At 40.0% G+C, this 21,352-nt stretch overlaps 1 protein-coding gene across 2 annotated transcripts in view; it reads right to left on the bottom strand.

Moving 5' to 3' along the window:
- Nucleotides 1-242: 242 nt before the first annotated feature.
- IRS1 (insulin receptor substrate 1) overlaps nt 243-21,352 on the bottom strand; it is a 160,762-nt gene continuing 139,652 nt past the window's right edge. For both annotated transcript variants that reach the window (XM_044070241.1, XM_044070242.1), the window contains one exon: nt 243-1,228. In XM_044070241.1, coding sequence (XP_043926176.1) covers nt 1,145-1,228 — 84 coding nt within the window. In that variant the 3' untranslated portion in view covers nt 243-1,144. The remainder of the gene's footprint in view (nt 1,229-21,352) is intronic.

Genomic DNA, 21,352 nt, shown 5'->3' with positions numbered 1-21,352 from the left:
ATCCAGTGCGTAAAACTGACAACTGTAAGAAAAAGTTAACGTAGTAGCACATTCTTTATCAAAACAGGTACATAGTAGCTTCAGAACTTTAACAGTACTCCCAAAAGTAGAGTCACCACTACTACTCAATAGTAAAAAAATCAGTAAATAAAAATTACAGCACTAAAACAAGTTCTGCAAGGACACAAATGAAGCATCTAAGAAAAATCACACTAGTACAAAAAAACAACACAGAGACCACATTTCCAGAAAAAAAGATAGAGCTTCTAGTTTATTATTTATAGAAAGAGATTTCCAGAATTTACAAACACCACATTGTTTATTCCAGGGAGTCTGCAGAGTTTACCAATTAATAATTATTATTATTTTTACATTATGTACAACGGAAGACTTTGATTATTACTATTTGTGTTTTTTGTGCAACTGAGGCATTCAGACTAACTGTAAGTACCACGCTTGGTAAATCTGTCATCAGTTTAGTTAATACAACATATCTTTACACAAGTGCAAAACTGTTCTGGACAGAACTCAGCTCAACATTAAGATTATGATACATGAGACAGTATCGGTAAATGGGACTGTACAAGTTAGGCCCTCCAAAGGCCTACAACTCGTACTATTTCTGAATTACAATCTTAAAATAGGAATAGTACCCTAAAACTATCATTATTACACTTGTTTTAAGCGCCTCTCTGTTTAGAAAATATTTCAGTAACACATCAAAACAGATGTGCTAAAAAAGTAAAATTTTCAATTCAAAAATTACCTGTATAAATCAAACCTATGTTAAATATTTAATACTCTCCAAACAACTCAATAGTTTTCCAATAATTTACAACTATACGTAGCACGTTTCTCAGCAGCAAATGAGAATTAACATAGTGTTCTGCAAACATGTTAACCAAATACCTGATGTCATCACAACAGAATGATGACAGTAAAATACCAGTTCTGAGAGACAGTGAAATTCTTAACAGTAGAAAAAGTTGAAGTGAAATGGCAGACATGCTCAGGTGCCATAGTGCTTTTGCTTGGCACTAGTAGAGAATGTGCAGTTCGGTCAACAAAATCCTGAGGTTTGTAGTAAGTAAACAAAGTGAACTGGATGCATTCGTACCATTTACTGAAGGAAAAGGTGTGAGGTCTAGGTTGCAAGTTTGTGAAACATTGTATTGTCCAGGTCCCCTCTAGTTAACGAGGTTCTGATGAAGTTCTGGAAGATGTCATTCTGAAAAAGAAGACACAAAGCTGTTACACTGAAAGTACTACATAACGATGGTGTAAGTTATGCAACACTAAAATTAACAACCAGGTGCTCAGCATTTCTTCATCAGGCTCCAGCATAGTGTTGCTGGTGAGCCAAATGCAGCCTTTCGAGCTGATGGCATTTAAGGCACATAAGGTAGAAAAACTGTTTTGCGTAAAAGGCTTGCACAACATTCAACTTCAACATATTCCTGAGCATTTTAGTCCTGTTACAATTCTACAATAAACATTTTCCCTTTAAAGGTAGCTGAACAATGCATAGTTTACCAACACCACAGAAATTAAAGAATTGAAATAGAATCACTTCTAATCGGAATGTAAGCACTACAAAAACAAAAACATAACACTATGTTAACTAATCTAATGACAGCTTACAGAGAAAGCAAACACCATTAACTACAGTGCATAAGACATTTAAGATAAACTGCAAAAAAGATGAAACTGACAGACAGTATAAAATCACATCTGCTCAAGTTGTCTGTATGGACCAAGACGGCCAAAGGGTGATGCCATTTAAATTAAACACACACCCAGGATCGGTAGGCACATTATTTGCTTACAGATGTAGGTTTGCAGAAACCTAGTAAAGTAAATCTAAAAAGGCCCCCTGTCCCATGCTCTCTAATTGCCCGAGAAACAGGATTTACTTTGTGTGGTCCTTCAAGTGAAAGGAAAGTCTATCCTAGCAAATCCTGTGAAGTATGCTATGAAATTCCCAAGAGAATTCTCTCACGGATCTCTGATTTACCTTCTTATTTTTGCTCGGCTTGTACTCAGCCAGAGGAGTTCTTTCTTTAGGAAAGATCGATACGTAAATTTAATGTTTTTTGTCCAAAAACAACCATTATTCTAATTGCCAAAGATACAAAATTAAAAAGCAGTGACGTAATTCATTAAAGAATCAGACATAACAACTGACTAATTTAGGTTAGGAAGAGATAAAGTGCACATGGTCTGCCTTTTACTTCACTGTTGGCTTTTAGCCAGCATAGCTGAATGCACATTTCAGTTTAAGCACAAACTGAAAAGAGCTGTTCGGTCATACATACTGACCTGTGTGGTAAATATGTACAGCGTAACAGAAAGGATTTCTGGAGAAGGGAAATGTGGATTTCTTTGAAAAGTAAATACAAACACAAGATCAGGAAAAGACTAGTTTTCAACTCTGACTCATGGAAAGATGGCAATATGCTATGCAATAGCTACTGGGAGATTTAAATCAAAACCATACCCTACCATGAATTAAAAACACAGTTTGACTAACTAGCACAATCAGCTTTTACAGTGCTCAAACAAAGATGAATGTACTTTGATTTTTTTTTTTTTTTTTTTTTATATATATTTACTCATACAAATGAGCCTTTTACACAACTACATTCACTCAAAGGAAACAAAGCGTCAACTTTCTGGACAGTCAGAAAGCACATTTCTGTAGCCCAAAGGAAGCAGAAACTAGCAGAGTAGAATGGCCGTGCAAGGGCTGTACATCAGATATGCTCGATTACATAAGCTAAGCCAAAAATTGGTGACTTAGTCGAAAGAGTAATTATCTCAATGCATGAAATCCACACAACATCAAAAATGCTGTGCTAAATGTTTAGGTAAGCCCCACAGGATTTACTCCCCTGAGGAGTAGTCATTTGATAGTCATTGGGTATACTGAAAATGCACAGCCTCTAGGATTATTCTCTTCTATATACCTGTGTACTTTTTTGGAGCATAAACATACTCTTCTAAAGGCATTCGCCTTATCACTCCCCTAAGACATGTATTAGAATGGATAAGAATTTTTTTGTTTTAATCTGACACAGAGCTTTTCCTTCAAAGTGTTTGGATAAAAATAGTTCAACAAACTGCAACATCCTTTACACTTTGTGGCTAGCACCCATTTTACCACAATAAAATAAAACACTACAATTTACAAACAACAATGAGAAGCAGCCACATCTGATACCTTTGCAAACAAAGAAGAGACCATGTGTACCTTAAAGGAAAACCTGAAGCATATATGCCATAGTAACCTAAAGATTGAGAGAGTCACTTTCCTATGCAAAAAAAGGCAAAAAAATGTTAACTCTCTGATCTATTCCCTGTCATATCTTACTACATACACATGGGCATATACACGCACATAATGACACTGGCTGCACAGGATTATAATGACCAATTAGTACATTAATTACTGCAGGTTTAGCTAAAATCACCATAGAACACTTGAAGGTGATAGAAAATACAAAGATGGTAGGATGTACAGTTAATTTGGGGGATACAGCTAGAATATATTTGGCTTGAATCATGCTAGAAGGCAGGGAGACTAGGATAAGTTAGAGAGGGAGGGAAACAGAAGATGGGCGAAGATATGTTTATTTTGACATAGTTAAGTTAGTAGCCAGTTACTCCTGGAATGAATTTAGAGGATCTCATCCATTCACCTGCTAATTGAATGTTGTTAGAGTTTTACACTATTTAATATATAGGAGAAACTTATTCCCCGGGTAAAGGAGAGTCCTTAGAACTAAAAAGGTCTTCCATAGCTTTTTATTTACCTGGCCATCAATGTTTAACTGATTATTAATGACAATTCCCAAACTTTCATAACCTGGTCTCTTTCTCTAATAGCAGTGTTATTCATGCTATATGGGTACAAAAACTTAAGCTTCCCCATGTGCATACCTCACACTTACACTTAGTAAAATTCAGCCTGTTAAGTTGAATCCATTTAAGAACAGAGTATATATAGCCTTGCTTTTCATTTTGGTCTATACCTGAAGTGCCCATCCCAGCAACCTTAACTTCATCCACAAACACCTTAACACAGCACCCTTAATTAACTAGAAGTTATGACAAACAAATGAACGAGTAATGGTCCTAAGACCAAGCTCTGAGGAACTCCTTTGAAGATTTTAATTTCTTTGCATTGTGGCCTAACAGTCCTGCAATGTAACCAATATTTTATTCAATTTATAATATAGCCATTGAAATTCCATTTAATTAAAGCATTTACAAAGTTAGTTGTGAAAACTAATCTTGGGCCTCATTGCAGAAAAAGCAGGAATTCTGCTGCCTGGCAAACGACCATCAACTTATCAAGACAGCAATAAAAATGTATTTATTTATTTTACATTTGTTGACTGGGATAGTCCGACTGGATACATGTCCATTTTCAGTGGAGGCTCGGGGAGAAAAACTTTAAGATAATAATACACATTGAACATTTAGTAAATGCTAGTTTCAAGCAGATTACAGTCATAAGCAATACCAGCATTTAACACACATGTTTTGTAAAGCGTTTTATAATACGTTAGTACTATAACATTATTTTCAAAGTTATATATACATAACATTACATTCAGGTTTAAGACTCACTGAGCAGCAGTTATACAATTGACCCTTCCTAAAATGGTGTGGTAGAAAAAAGTTAGAAGTAGTTGAAGGTAAGGCACCTAAATAACAGATAGGTCACTAGTTGGGGTTAGTGCAGGGACATAAACCAATGAGTTTTGAAGTATTTCTTGAGTTTGTTTTTGAATTGAGTTAGTGAGGGTTCTAGGGTCAAGTCACCTGGGAGTCTGTTCCATGTTTTTCCAACAGAGTTGGCAAACAGAGAATCCCCAGCTGAGTAGTCTGATTTGTATGTTTGATCTAGGAGTCTAGTGGATGATCACAGTGGCCGGGTGCTGGTGTATTTTCTGGTTGGTAAAGGACTTTACATGCCACTATTAGCTGGCTGAACTACAGTAGGCTAGGTAGTTCAAGCCATCCTAGGCGATTTAGGTTGCGACAGTGGTGTGTCCGGTAGGCTGTGCCAGTAGCAAATCTGGCAATCTGGTTATAGCAGGACGATAGTTTATCAAAATCTGTTTTGTTTAAGTTGGAGAATAGAGGTGAGGCGTATAGAACAGTTGATAGTAGATGGGAATGGGCAATTGCAGTTCTAGCAAGTGGGGTAAGGAAAGGTTTGATTCTGTAAAGAGAGCCAAGTTTTTTTATTAATGGTTTTGATAGTTTGATTGATATGCGCATCAAACTTCAGGTTATCAACTATGACATCCAGTAGTTTAGTTTGGGCTTCTGAGGAGGTGATAGTGCCATTGTTAGCGGTTATGTTGAAGGATGGCAACATTACAAAAATACATTATACAATAAAAAAAAAATAATACAACAAAAATAAATTTAGAGTGAAATTAAATGGTTCCTAGCTCATTCAAAACTACAGATCAGAAGACAGATATTCAGTTGTACATTTGCCCACCAAGTCTGACAATCTCCATACCAAAAAAAAGCAAGGAAAGTCGCAATAACAAGTCTACAGTTCTTAGGCCAAGAACAAAACCTTCCAACTTCTTTAAAACATCACCGTGATCTCCAGAATAAAAGAACAGCTTAAACAAAAGTTTACCCAGTCATAGTCAAACCCAGCCTACACAGAATAACAAACTTTATAGGTAGATACTAGGCTATTGGCTCTAGGGCCTATATAAGCATAGCCAAAAAAGTACCCTGACTTTCGCCATCCAAGAAAATTATTTTCCTGTGCCACTGTCGAGCAGAGCCACAGAAGTGATCCCGGGGTGAATTTCCTATTTCACTAAGCACACAGGTTGCCAACCTAGGTCACCAAATTACTATCCAAACAATTAAAAAAAAAGTAAAACTATGGAACAGTTCCAAAGTAAGTGACTAAAACTATTGACAAACTCTCAATCATCTCCAGCAACTTCTCAAACAATGTACTACACTTACTACATTTTATACACAGGCTTCCAATACTCATCCAGATGTTAGGGTGGCATGTTACCAGTCACCAGCCACTGCCCGGATGATCTGCATACTCTGTAAAGGAAGGATACCCAAACAGATGTTAGATGCTCAACTTTCAAAAAATTAAGTAGGGGGCCCACAGAATTAAGGGATGAAGCCATCACAGTAATCAGTGAAGTAAAACAACTAAAGGCAAATGATCATAATCAACCTACAGGCTTAGAAGACTAACAAACAGCTGCAGGATTTAAAACAAATAGCAACACAGAGGGTGCTGTTAATCTCCAAACCTACAACTGATAGGACTGGCCAGTCCTATCACTGGCATTTCTCAGTTAGGAAGACTGGGAAGAAGAAATGATCACCATGGACTCATGCAGTGTAACATGGAGGTCTAACACCACAAAATCTCTGAAAATACTGACTAAGGTATTCTAATATGAGCCAGAGTTGTGGGCAATGAAGAAGGACCTCATATCTGGTCTGAAGTCAACTGTACTATGCAGCTGGAAGGGGCCTGGAATGGAGCTTTCTCACCTTGTTGTGGTTCTCTTCTCTGACATCTCTCGACCCCTTCTTGTTCTTATTTAAACTGCGAAAGTCCCAACTAAGGCCATTTGTTGATAGAAGCAGTTCTTGTTGGACAGCCGCTAAGCCAGAAAAAAAAGGGCAACTCTCTGGATGGGGCACCCAATCACTGGAATCTACAGGAATGAACCATTGCTAAAGCTGTATATATGGTTTAGGTAGTAAAGGCAAAGCAGATCATCATCTGTGACAGGAAGTCTGTTTGCTGCAGGTGTACTTGCCTTGCGATTTATGACAAAACAATGAAGAAAGTACTGCTGGATACTGGAAACTGAATCCAAAGCATCTAATGGAACTAAACAGATATAACAAACCACTAAACTAAATGCGTTTTTAAAGTTTCACAGGTAGTTCTCATAAGCTTATGGTCTGGAAGATCCAAGAACATAAACCAAGTACCAGAACACTGTCTGGGTAAGTTATTTTGTCACAGTGGCCAAATAGAGACCAAGGAAAATTTGACCTTGGACTACATGAAGAAACTCATTAACACCTCATCATCTTAATCTTCTGAGCTAACCACAAGTGGGTAAGCCAATCTGCACCTCCCTTACTTAAATATTTAATACCATGACCATAAAATTGTGGGGAAAGGGTAAAAATACTTAAACAGGAGAGTATTTCTGCACCAGCAATTCTGCATTTCACAGCTAGTAATAATACACCTGCAGTTCACTCACGTAATCCACACATGAAACAACCAACCCAACCCAACCCATATCACACACACAGAATAAAGCAGCAAGCCCAGTACATGAGCAGACTTAGCTGAAATACCAAGGACAAGGAACTCTATAACAAGATCACAATTAGCAACTTAAATTCCCCCAAAGGATTCTAAAGCTGTTTCAACACTACAGGACCTAATAAAAAGTACACTCAGAAATTAGTTACTAATTTTGTTTACCAAAAAAGTCTGACTGGGTATCAAGACCCCTTTTCATCAGAGGTCCATGGAGGAAACAACACAAAACCTTTGCAGAGTCAAGTACAAAACTGACAAGTCCATTTGCTTGACAAACAATGTAAATGGTTTCGCAGAGTACAAGTACAATGAGAGAAAATAGTATCAAAACAAGTACAATTAAGTAAGAAACTGCTGTTACTATCAAAGTAAGTCATGACAGATATGTAAACACTGAAAAATGACAGATTTATGTTTAAGAGTGAAATATATAAGATTCTTGAAAAATGTGAGTAAAACAGTGGAAGCAGTTAAGAGTAATGAAAATCACAGCTGTACCGTAGCACTCAGTAGGAGAAACATGCTTCGCAGGAGAAAAATATAAATGCTTGGCAAAAAGGGGGGCAGGAAAATATAAGGGAAGAGCTGAGGAAAACGGACAGAATTCTCTACGGAAGAAATTATGTCATGAGAAAGTAGTGAAGAGCTGTATTCATTTTAATAGATTTACCTTGGAGATGAGCAGAGACTGATGCAAGAGTTTAATGCTGTAAACAGAATCCCAAACAGCAGCCATTAGAAAGCCCAAAGAGGGAAGGACTAAAACCCACTTATTCCAAAATAAACAAGTGCATTCCAATTACAGAGGAGACCCTACTGGGTATCTCCTAGTCCCTAACAATAAACAGCTTTAGCTCTGAAATACTGATAACATTTTCTAGTAAAAGGTTTCAGGAAAACATACTTCGCTATAAAGGTTACAAACTGCACATATTGTGATTTTAGGTGCAAACGTAATGGAATACCTGCCTATGAGAAAACTGAATACACCCAAGCATGCTGTAAACCAAATCTGAACATTTTCAGGCTGACAGATTCTAAATGATGAAAAAATGTTGTTGCGTCTTTCGGCTTTTCCCTGTTAGGGGTCGCCACAGCGGAACTCCGGTCCGCTAATGATTGGCAGTAGATTTTTATGTGCTGGCTTGCCGGGCCTAACGCACAACCTTCAACGAAGGAACGCCCATTCACGCATGTCACCACACAGAAGACACTCTAACTGAGAATCGAACAGGCAACTTCTAACTGTGAGGTGACAATGCTACCGCAGCACCACCACCGCAGTTAAATGATGAAAAAATATATCATGGAAATTTTGCAACTATAATATTTAAATGAGATTTCTAAAAGTTAAAGCATGGATTGTGTAAATGTCATTTACAAAAATTATATTTTTAACTCCTGTTCACATATTGCGTAGAAAAGACCTATTTTCAGGAAGTACACCTACTATGACTGTGATGAAATAACAAAGACTATATTTCTGACTGGCTACACCTCTGATGTTTGTGATCAGAACAGAAAACAAATCTTATAATTGGTCATCCTGTTTATACATGTATCAGCTCTGCATATTTTGTATGTAATCAGCATATTACTAGTTTATTGTACTTAGGAGTTGTGTTTAGTGAAATCACCAAATCACTGGTCTACTACACTTAAAGCTTTTGGTTATGGGCTTCCAAGGAAAATGGAAGTCAAAGCTAGAACAAGCTGGACTACAATATGCTCATATATACAGGCATAAAAAAGTAATGTATTTCAGATTCTTATGCTTGTCCTTTGCCCAAACACATGGTCAAGATCCACAACCATACCTCTCAAGTGTACCGCATTACGAGGAACGTACCTCATTTGGGGTCTTAGAGAGTTCATGTTCTTCGAAATTCCTCAAAGTTCCACATTGAAAGAGTCTGTCACACATTCAGTGTTAGGAATCCTTTTAAGTTAAATCCATGGTAAATTGAAGTTAATCATATTAATTCATTAAAGGATCTTCTTTATAAGTAAAACCAGCATATTTTAACCATCCTATGACCATCCTAGTTAAAGATGTTAGTAAGCCATTAGTATGTGCTCCACATTTTGCCCATTTGTTCCACATTATGAAGGTGAGTGTTCCTCATTTCGGCAGTGGAAGGTTGAGAGCTATGTCTACAACTGTTTTAACTCCGGTCAAGTAATAGCAGCTCAGCTGCTTTTACACAGACTGCCCCCTCCATCCTAGAATAACCACTTTCTAAAGTAAAACATCAAGATGTACCCAGTTAATCAAGTGAATGAAAATCTTCTACGGTAATGCATTTTAGCTTGTTACACACAGTCCCTTACAGTCCAGATCCATGATGTCTGTGATTACATATCACAGTCACGATCAGCTGCATTTGTACAGAGTAAGCTTCCTCCTCAACTACTACTTTTTGACTGGGTACACCACAAGTGCTTGGTAGTGATTGAGCGAAGCACATTCTGTCCACAATGAATTTAACTTTACATACACCATAGCTGGCCCTAGGCAGAGGCCAACTAGATGGTTGCATAGGGTGCTGCTCTAGCAGGGGCACCTTTCCAGTATTTGTTTATTTTTTGTAGTAAAGAAATGGTTCTTTAAAATGTGTTGAATGAAGACTGAAGAGCAACAGAAACTGTGAGAAAAATGAAGAAAAAGGTAATCGGAATGATATAGGTAGACCAGGATGGGAGCACCAGGTGGTGTGTGGAGCACTGCGGAGCCATTTTGCCTAGGCCACCAGCAGACCAAAGGCCAGCTCTGACATGCACACACTGTCCCAGGCAATCCATAAACCAAAGAGTAATAGTACTCATTTTCTACGGACATCACCTGCAATGTCTTACTGAAATTAAACAAATTCTGCTTAAAGTAATGTATTTCAGTCTGTTTCACAAATGCAGCCATATACACACAAACAACCCCGGACAATTCAGATGCACAGTCACTTAACTGTGATTAAGTGATTCTATCACTTGCTTTCACACAGGTTTACCCTTCCTACCAATGCATACATCTCAAATGACAGTGATCACATGAAAGAAATACTGCCCACAGGAATGTGTTCTGGTTATTTCACAAACATGCAGACACGTAGCCCAACACCCATGGTGATTTAAATGTGATCAGATGACAGTAGATTCGCTGATTTCACACACAGATTACACCCCCTTAACATACAAATACCACCATTTAGCTAGGTGCATCTAAAATGTTAACTGAAATATGTAGTGTCTCAACATCCCCATCACTCCTGATCATTTAGCTATGAGAAACTGGCAGTAAGGCAGCTGTTTTCACGCAAAGACTAAAACCCTACTCATCAAGACATACAGACTAATCACTGACTGACTACACTTTAGATACCCGACTGGGATTTATGCAAAAAGATGTTGCCCATTTACACATTTTTTCACGTAAATATCCCCTCCAAGATACATTAACTAGGATCGAGTGACTAGATCAGTTGAAAACACAGTCTAACCTCCCAATCCTCCTGAATTAGCACTTTTGAGTGTATACTTAATCGAGCAAATGAAATATTGCCCAATGTAATGCATTCATCTTGTTTCAAAAACACAAAAAAATCCCCATTGCTGTTTTACTGTGATATCTTTAATGGTTCAGTGCAAGTGCCAGAACATTTTCCATTACACATATCGGAAGACAGCTTTCAAAAAAACAAATACGTCCATTTTTGGCCAGCTGCACCATTAACTACAATCTTTTTAAAACCTGGGAAGCCAGACCAGACTACAGGAGTAAATCAGTGGTGCAGCATTTGACAAATGTTGGATACCACTGAGTACCAGACACACAAGCAAGTGATGTAGGTTGGCTGCATTACAGTTCTGCTAATGGGTCTGTTTTCAGCTCATTTTTAATCAGAGGATAAATTAGTTAACTAAGCTTTACAGTTTGTCCTATACTAAGAAAGAGTAAAATAATGAGCTAACTAGCATTTACGAAAACAGATTCCCTGCAAACTGGACATTAAATGAAAAAGAAGCTATCCTGACACCCACTGTAGTGGCAATGCTTTGGTTGCGGAAACCAATGGATTCAACAACAGTGTATACCACTCAAAAGTACATATCTGCTTTATCTAAAACATACCCAAATAGTGAGAACCTCAAATCCCATATGGAAGAAGAGCAAGAGATGCACTACAGACATGTCAGCTAATTATAAGAATGCTTACAAAACAATGAACAACATTTACAAGCACTGATGCTGCTCAACAATAAATGCAAACATTAGTCTGAACTACAGTTTCCCATTAAAGGGTCACTGAAAAACTCCAAGTAAACAAGGAAATGATCCAACAGTAATGTATATTATATACATACACACAAATTAAAAACAAAGTCATGTGACTTAAATTAGTGACATAAGACATGTTTCAATAAAACAGGCAGGCCAGGACGGCTTGTTGCCTATAATTTAAGAATCCATTCAAATTCTAGGTCGAGTCTCAATAGACACATTAGCTAGTCTAAAAACTAATTTAAATCGCATTACTTTTTTTAGACATGTACACGTGCACACACACATAAATTACAGTTAATTGTACTGTAGTTATCCAAAAATAAGCCCAAGAAGATATTGCTAAAATTCAAACTGCAGTACAGTGGACATTACTTAAAACTGTAACTTTCAGTATAATTGCCAAACTGAATGCCACTTTGGGTTACTTACACAAAACAGTTTTTTAGACCTTCTCATTTCATCTGATATTTGAAAGTGTCTTACAGGTCATTACTAAGGCTTAAATGGCAGTGACATAAATATTTCCTATTACTGTACTACATGAAAGGGATTAGCCCAGAGCCACGAAACTAATTGTGAGAAAACCGCTTTATATTTCTCTACTTACTCAAAAACTGGGATTTTTGCCAGGCATATTTTGCTGACTATCCCCATCCCTAGAGAAGTGAATTAGATTTCATTACTACAGACACAAGACTACAGTAGTAGCATATTTCCAGAAATCTCTTTACCAATACTTGTTGTTATGGAAACTAGTTTGACAACTGGACTCTTCTGAACATGCTACTGTTCAACAGAAAGCAATTTCTAGACATCAGTAATCTGAAATAGAGAGTTCTGCTTTAAAATTAGTGTCAGAGATTTCTCAGGACCAATAAACTGTACAGTTACTGTGAAGTTACCCATAACAAGCTTAAATATCAGCAGTCACTTTTTCATTTGCATGCACTGTAAAACACATGATTATAGTTAACTCCCTCCTGTTTAGCAAAACAGCACTTTTAGCTACAAAACTAGACTCAGTTTATTTACTTATATTTTTTTACTGGGATAATGCACTGATCAATACTGATTTAGGCTAAGCCCCCAGGGGCAATATAAAACATACCACAACAAAAAAAAAAAATAAATAAAAACAGAAATGTAAGCAACAGAATAGTTCAGATTACTTAACATAGAAAAACTACATATGCACACTGTAAGTAAACAACTAGACAGCAATGTACAATATTTACATTAGTTTCTAAAGTAGATCAACCTTTTGCAATTCTGTGAGTGGAGAACAGGAAAGGAGAGACAGATACTGTGTTAGGTGACATGCCCTGTGTTGAGACACGAGTATTTGGGCTTGGATGAACGGGTACTTTTTGAGCTGCACTCTGAATTTGGAGTAAAGTGTTTATTTTCCTTCGATCAATGCAGAGACCTTGCCAATGTCTGACAGAAGAACATGTGGAGTGCTGTGGAGTTTGGTTCTACAGGTTATTCTTCCGGCTTTTCCCAGTTAGGTGTCGCCACAGCGGAACTCTGGTCTGCTAATGATTGGCAGAAGTTTTTTATGGTGCCGAGGTGCCAGCTCGACGCCCAACCTTCAACAAAGGCACGCCCATTCTACACTTCTTTCGAAAGCCACTCAACCATGGGGAGGACATGCAGACTCCACACAGAAGGCGCTCCAGCCGAGAATCGAACAGGAGAACCTCTTTGTGTGAGGCAACAATGCTACCGCTGCACCACTGCGGCTTGTTTTGTTCTACAGGTAATGAGAGTTATTGTGGCTTGTGAGTAGTGTCTCAGGTTGTATGAGGAGTTTTTTTTTTTTTTTTTTTTTTTTTAAAGTTTAGCTGCAAGGGGAGTAAAAGTCTGGAACTGGAGTAGTTTTTTATAAAGTTGGGTGTACAAAAAAAAAGTTAAATTCTGAAAGAGAGGATAAGGATTAACTACCAGATACGCCTCTTCTATGAAAGAAGGGAGCGTCTTTACTGTTGAGAAGTGGCCAGGTTGGGGAGGTCAGGACTGTGCCTAGCAATTCTGAAATAGCACCCCCAGCTACCCTGACAGTGCCAAGGATCTCTGCCCTTGTTTGAATGAACTTGTTCCTGCCACTCATGAGAATACTGTTAGCTATGGTGTTACTCCTGCTGTAAGCTTTGCAAGAATCAATTGGCTCCTTTACGGCACAATGAAGCTCTATTAAGGATAACACCGAATTTTAGCTGCAACTAATAAGGGTTTGTCTATACTTTTTGCTACCTTGCCTTTAAAATGTTATTTCCAACTCAGATAGCCGGTATCCTTAAAGGGGTATTAATACGGGTTATTTTTACAATGTCAACGACAAGTGCAAGGCACAACCAGGAGTACCAACAGGCAGTAATGCCAGACTGAAACACACAACTCAAAATTTAAAAAAAAAAACATGTAATTTAAATTAGTGACATAAAACATGTTTCAATAAAACAGGCTTTAAAGAAATGGCTGCATTCAGGCCAGGATGACTTGTTGGCTACAACTTAAGAAGCCATTCAAATTCTCTCGTTAGTCACATCAGACGTACTAGTTGGGTTAAAAAGTGGCCAACGATTCAGGGAGCCACTGTTGGCGTATGTGCTAGTGACACTGGTGATGGTGCAACCTCAACCAAAACAGCACGTTGAAAACATGGCATCTGCATTACGTAATTCAAGGTAGAAGTGGAGTGTATGAAAATGTGTAATATATAAACTTGCTTCTTAACCCTGCTCAGAGACCTTGATTCCTTTTACTGGAAGATAACGACCACGCCCTAACAGACAAAAGCTATATCTACTCACCATAACAATGGTGTCAGTGAATAACTCTGACAGCAAAAATGTTAGAATACTAAGCACACAGACTTTGCCAGGGTGGCATACCGTACCCTCTTCTTCTCGTACTACCTTGTGCAAGTGAAGAAGTCGAGATCAAGCAAAAGGCACACAAGGGGGAAAATGGAAGGGACAGAGGGTGGGATTCTTTCTGCAGCTAGAGTTGTTCTTCTAAGTGATCTAAAGGTCTTTACGCAGAAGGTGAAGAAATGTACCACAAAGAAAATAATCACTTTTTAAATTTTTCTGTAAGTTGGTATGATTTCAGTGTCAGCACATTCAAAGATCAGGATGTTGGGGCACAGTCCTTACCCTTGGGAGTACAAGGAATCTATGAAAAATAATTGTTTTCCATCATTTTTAATCAAATATACTGACGGGGCTACTGGTTGGCAGTAACCTGACATGAGGTAGGTTGGGCTCAGTAGACAGTATTTTGATAATTCAAAGAATACACAATGCACTGCAGCATCCAGGGGGATCAAAGCCTGAGACCACTGAACCTTGAAGACCAAGAGCAGTACTCGTGCATGTGGTAGCACTGTGGGCTACAAGTCTGGCCATAGCTGGCTTACCAGATGGCAGGCCAGAACCAAGGGAAACAACACTGACAGGTGATTTTCAGAGAGAAAAACTACCTGACATTCCTTGGCTCTGAGGGACCAGTTTATGAAAGTCAGGTCATCCATTTGTGACAGGTAGCTCAGCTCACAGAAATCCACATGAAGTGAAAGGTCTGGTGCTAAGAATCGGTGTTATACAGTACAGTATGCACTGTCAGCAACTAGAAGCTGATCATCTAAATAAAGAAACAAATCTGTCCCTGTCAAAGGAAGGCATCCAGTCCCTTCAGAACAGTAGAATATACACTGAAAGGTGACCACAAGAATGCCACACATGCACTATTTATACGTGTGTGTGTGTGTGTGGGGGGGGGTCAATATTAGAAGCTCAAGTTTTCAGAAACTCGAAATTCATATTGTTGAGATGTGACTGAGTTTCAGATAACGCTAAGCTTTTGAATGGAGATCATTTAAGATGTTTTCACTCAATGCCATGGAGGTGAGTTAAAAAAACGTTTTGGCATGTAAGAGCTGAGGCCACCTACACTAGCCTTAGGCTTCATGTTTTATGGCTCTAAAAAGAAATCTGAAACAGTAACAGCTCTTGCTGGTCTGGTGGTGGAAGCATCTGTACCACTTTCCTTGCTACTTTTGTTTTGAGGGAAGTATCTGTTGAAGTAGCAACATGGCAGGTACAGGAAACAAGTATCCCATGTGACTGCCTTTCTTCACCACCTCCCTTACCCAAGCATCAACTGTTACACTAAACCAAGACGATACATGAATTCTCCTAAGGTTAGTCAGGCTTGTTGAAACTGGCAAGGATCTTGGCCTCTTGAGCCATGTCCTTGCTGGGAAATAGCTCAGGAACTCTGCTGACTCCCTTGAAGTTCCCTACATTGGGGGCAGCATGTTTCAGTAGCACCAAGATCTCCACTAACTTCTCTGTGTCCAGGTAAAAGACTGCAGTGGAAAGTTTGCACCAGCAATGGCATGCTAAGGACACAACCTTTATGAATGAATCCTCACAAGGTCATGTAGCTCCTCAACATGAGGTAGCATGACTCGCTTTGCATATACGTAAACAGTCACTTTCATAACTATTTCTGGAGACAGTTTCCCATGGTTTCTCTCTACAATTTCAATCACTGTTAAATACTATACCTCAATTGTTAATGTTCTCTATAATCTTGTTTGCTCACTCTTTTACAAGTCACAGCCAACACTTACAGTGACCCCATGGCCCAGCACCACTATGTATGGAGTTTTTAAGGAAAAGGTGGAGGAGAATAGAATTAAACTGTCAGGTCCTTCTTTCATATCATACACACAAACACACGTTTGCAAACAATGTAGAGTCCTCAATACACAATGGATGTCTTTAGAATAGGGAAGGAAACCTAAGCCCTCAGAGAAAACCCATATGAACACAGGGAGGACATGCAGACTTCACAGAGAAAGCAACCCAGCGAAAGACTGAATAGTACAGTTTTGTACCTACCATAAATGTAGATGTCCGAGAGGAATGCATCTGCAGTCCTTACAAATGGGTTGTCCTGACGTCAGGCAGCCCTTCGGTCGGCCGGATTCCAAAGTCTGGGTCTGGCTTCGGCTGGTGTCGCACTTCACCCGACGTCATTGCGGCAGTTCTTCGGGTATAAAGGCATCAGCCGACGCCATTTTCCTCAGTGTTTCTTGCCCCAGATGCCAGGTGCCCTCTTGGTAGGCTAAATTTGGATAAATGCCAAAGTTTCCAAATAGTAGAGAGCAAACACACAAAATAAACATGTATGTACATATATACAAACAAATACACCATAATAGATCCCCCCCAAGCTAGCTGAAGATTGGTAAGTACCCTAGGAGTACCTCAGAGGGGAAGGAGGGTGGGTAATCCTGACTGCAGATGCATTCCTCTCGGACATCTACATTTATGGTAGGTACAAAACTGTACTATGTCCTTCAAGGATGCATCTGCAGTCCTTACAAATGGGTAGAATACCATAGCTAAACTAGGGGAGGAGGTAATGAGAATAGATTATGGTGTAGTCAGGATCCCTTGCAAAACAGCAGTGGCAAAACCAGCACGGGATCTAGAGTATAGGGGTAAGTTATAATGCTTGGCAAATGTATGCACGGAGGTCCAAGTAGCAGCCTCTATAATGTCCTTGGTAGCCACTCCTCGTAAGAAAGCTGTGGTAGTGGCTGTGGCCCTTGTGGAGTGAGGCCTGATGTTCTCTGGAGTTTTCTTTCCATGGTAGGAGTAACAAAATCTAATGCAATTTCCTATCCATTTGGAGATTGTCTGTTTAGAAATTGGTTTTCCTTCTTTTCCTGTTGCATAAGCTACCAGAAGCTGGTCAGTTTTTCTATTGTTTTTTGTCCTGTCCAGGTAGTAGCGTAATTGCCTGTGTACATCCAAAGTATGTAAGAGCTTTTTTCCCCTGTTCTGTGGATTGGGGAAGAATGTAGGAAGGTGGATAGCCTGATTTAAAGAGACTCTGGATACCACCTTAGGCATAAATGTAGGATTTGTTCTCATGGACACTCTATCTTGATGGAAGATCAGGAAGGGTTGTACTGCCATTAATGCTTGTAGTTCAGAGACCCTTCTTGCTGAAGTTATTGCCAGCAGGAAGGCAGTCTTCCAGGATAAGTATTGCAAGTCTGCTGTAACTGCTGGCTCGAAAGGAGGTAGAGTCAGTTTTTCTAGCACAAAGTTCAAGTCCCATGCTGGCAATGGAGGTTTCCTGGGAGGTTTTACATTTTTAATTCCCTCAGAAACTGTCTGAGCAGAGGATGCGAGAAGACAGGAGGATCCAAGCTGTATTGTGCTGAAATAGCTGATGCATGTATCTTGATGGAGGAATAGGACAGGCCTGTGTGGTAGAGCTCCGCCAAGTACTCCAGGATGTTGGCTATGTTAACCAGTGTCACATCTTGCCCCTTTGCCGTACTCCAGATGAGATATCTTTTCCATTTTGCTGCATAATTCTTTCTTGTTGAAGGTCTACGAGCCTCTAGGATTATGTCTTTAACCCTTTGGGATAAATTTGGGTTAATTTCTGTTATGTAATGTTCCAGGCAGTTAGCTGCAGAGTTTTTAGGTTTGGATGCAGAATGTTGTAGTTGTTCTGTGTCAGCAGTAATGGGATCAGGGGCAGTTTCCATATTTGTTCCCGGGACATGCTCCTCAGCAGTGGGTACCAATGTTGTCTTGGCCAGTCTGGGGCTATCAGAATGATCCTCGGACGTTCCTCTTTGATCTTGAGAAGCACCTTGTGCATCAAAGGAAGTGGTGGGAATGTGTATGCTATCAGGTTTTTCCAACTGAAAGATAGGGAGTCCACCTTCCAAGCAAGTGGGTGGTAAGTCATTGTGCAGAATTTCTTCAACTGGTAATTGTATGGGGATGCAAACAAGTCTATTTGTGGTAATCCCCATTTTCTTGTGATGGCTTTGAAGATGTCCGGATGCAGCATCCATTCGTGGGCATCTGTTGTAGTTCTGCTTAATATGTCTGCTAGAATGTTTTCCTTCCCTGGTACATAAATTGCCTGTAACTGAATGTTGTAGCTCAGAGCCACATCCCATAGGTCTAGTGCCAGCCGGCATAGGGGGTATGAGTGTGCCTCCCTGTTTGTTGATGTACCACATAACTGTGGTGTTGTCTGTCCTTATCAACAGCTGGCCTTAGTGGAGAAGAGGTCTGAATGCCTGGATTGCCAATTTTACTGCCATCATTTCTTTTAGATTTATGTGCAGATGCAGTTGGTCTTGAGTCCATAGGCCTTGAATGCACTTGTCCATCATGTATGCCCCCCAACCGAGGTCTGAGGCATCTGTCGTGATAGTTTGTCTTGGTTGACTTTTGCAAAAGGGCAGACCTGTGTTTGATTGACAGGCCCTAGCCCACCATAAGAACTCTTGCTTCAGGCATGGGATCATTGGAATTTTGGTTTCCAGGCTGTGCTTGTGCTGAGACCACAAATTCTTTAGGTACCACTGCAGCTTTCTCATATGAAGCCTGGCATGAGGGACCAGTATTATGCAGGATGCCATGAAGCCTAGAGCTTGTAGCACTTTTCTTGCAGTTAGATGGCTCTGCTTTGTTAATGCCAAGAAATAGAGAGGAAGTTGCTCTTTCTTTTCTGCAGTTAGAAATGCCATTTGTTTTGATGTGTCCAGTTCTGCACCCAGAAAGGTTATTATTTGGGATGGAATCAGCCTTGACTTTTTGTATTGACTGTGTATCCCAGGGCTTGTAGCAGGTAGATGACTCTTTGTAAGTCTTCTGTTAATTTGTTTTGTTGTCCGCTTGTATCAGGCAGTCGTCCAGGTAGGGATAGATTTGAATTCCCTGAAGTCTGCAATGAGCGATTACTGATGCCAGGCATTTCGTGAACACTCTGGGCGCAGTAGATAAGCCAAAGGGCAATGCTGAGAATTGATAATGCTCTGATCCTGCAAGAAATCTGAGGTATCTTCTGCAAATTGGTCTTATGGGGACGTGCAGGTATGCCTCCTTGAGATCTAGAGTTACCAGCCAAGACTCCTTGCCCAGCATGGGAAGAAGCTGCTGTAGGGTCAGCATTTTGAATTTTGGAACAATAAGGAATGTGTTTAGAGCGGACAGATCTAGAATAGGCCTCCATTTGTTTTCTTTTCTTGGTACCAGGAAGAGCCTGGAGTAAAATCCCTTCCCTTGCTCCATAAATGGTACCTTTTCCACAGCACGCATTCTTAATAATTGAGATATTTGTTTTAGAGCTTCTGCCCTTTGAGAAGGTGGTAGGTTTGGCATTCCTCTCTTTCCTGGTAGTGTATGGAAATGGAACCTGTAACCTTTGTCTATAGTCTGCAAAATCCATTTTCTCTTGTAATGCAGTGCCAGTTTCTTGAAAATAATGTTAGCTTTCCGCCTAAGGGTGCTTCTAGTTGTTCCCTGGTAGGCGGTGCCACCGCCGAGTCACTGTGATTGAGTTGTTGTAGTGGTGGTGGCTGTATCCGTGCCTCGTTGGTTGTTACCCTGCCACTGGCGACCCCTGTAGGCACCCCTGGATTGGTTTCTGCCTCTAGAGCCTATTCCTGCCTCTTTGTGCCTTAGAGGAGTCCGGAAAGGACCAATTCTTGGCGGGCCAATTCCTGCTAAACCTTGGAGGTTGAACTTGTAAGAAATCTTTTACTGTTTGCACAGATTTTGCTTTCTCTTCCATCTTTTTCAGTACCTGCTGTGCGGGGGCACCAAATAAATTGACCTTGTCCATAGGTGCATCCAAAAGCTTAGATTTGACATGGTCTGGTAATGCCTGCTCTTTCAACCATGCATGCCTCCTGATAACTGTGCCAGTCATGGCTGATCTAAAGGAAGCCTCCAATGCATCATAGCCACATTTTAAAGAATGGTTACTAACCTGTTGTATGTTATGTAACATTTCTTGAATATACTTTTTTATCTAAAGATTCTTCAGAGGACAGCATTTTAGTCAACTGGTCAAGCATAAACTCTTGATATTGAATCATATGAAATTGGCAGTTCAAAGCTCTAGCTGACAAAGTAGCAGAGGTGTAAACTTTTTTACCCCATCTCTCTAAGGACCTGGATTCCCTTTCAGAGGGGAGGGGGTTTTTAGAAGAAGTAGCTGCTACAGCTTTAGGGCCCTGGGAGATAGTCTCTGGATCTGCAAAAGGGGCCTTATATAAGTGGTGATGAGTGTCCGGAACCCTGTAGTACCTATCTGGCTTAGCAGGAGCCGGAGGGCAAGAAAAAGTCCCCAACGGGGTACTTAGCTTTATAGAAGTCTTCGAAGTAGTATTCGGTAGTAGTAATCTCTGGATCTGACCGACCGGCACTTGTGAACAGCTTCTGCTTCGGGCGCCACGCGGCAAGAAAGACTGAGGAAAATGGCGTCGGCTGATGCCTTTATACCCGAAGAACTGCCGCAATGACGTCGGGTGAAGTGCGACACCAGCCGAAGCCAGACCCAGACTTTGGAATCCGGCCGACCGAAGGGCTGCCTGACGACAGGACAACCCATTTGTAAGGACTGCAGATGCATCCTTGAAGGACATCTCAGAACCTGTTGCTGAGAGGCAGCAATGCTACCCATGTTACTATAGTACAGTTGTGTATACTTTCCATAAATGTAGATGTTCAAGTGTATTCACTGTTGCAGTCATTACATTTGGGTAATCTGCTGGCAGGTTGCCCTCAGTCAGCCTGAATTCCAAAGTCTTGGGTCCTGCGTTGGTTGCTGTCCCCCCTTCCATGACGTCAAGTCATCAGAGGTATAAAACAAGCAGC

The sequence above is a fragment of the Protopterus annectens genome, chromosome 4.part1, assembly GCF_019279795.1.
Source record: "Protopterus annectens isolate FY-2018-M chromosome 4.part1, PAN1.0, whole genome shotgun sequence".
Lineage (NCBI taxonomy): Eukaryota > Metazoa > Chordata > Ceratodontiformes > Protopteridae > Protopterus > Protopterus annectens.
This window is presented reverse-complemented; position numbering and strand designations above follow the sequence as displayed.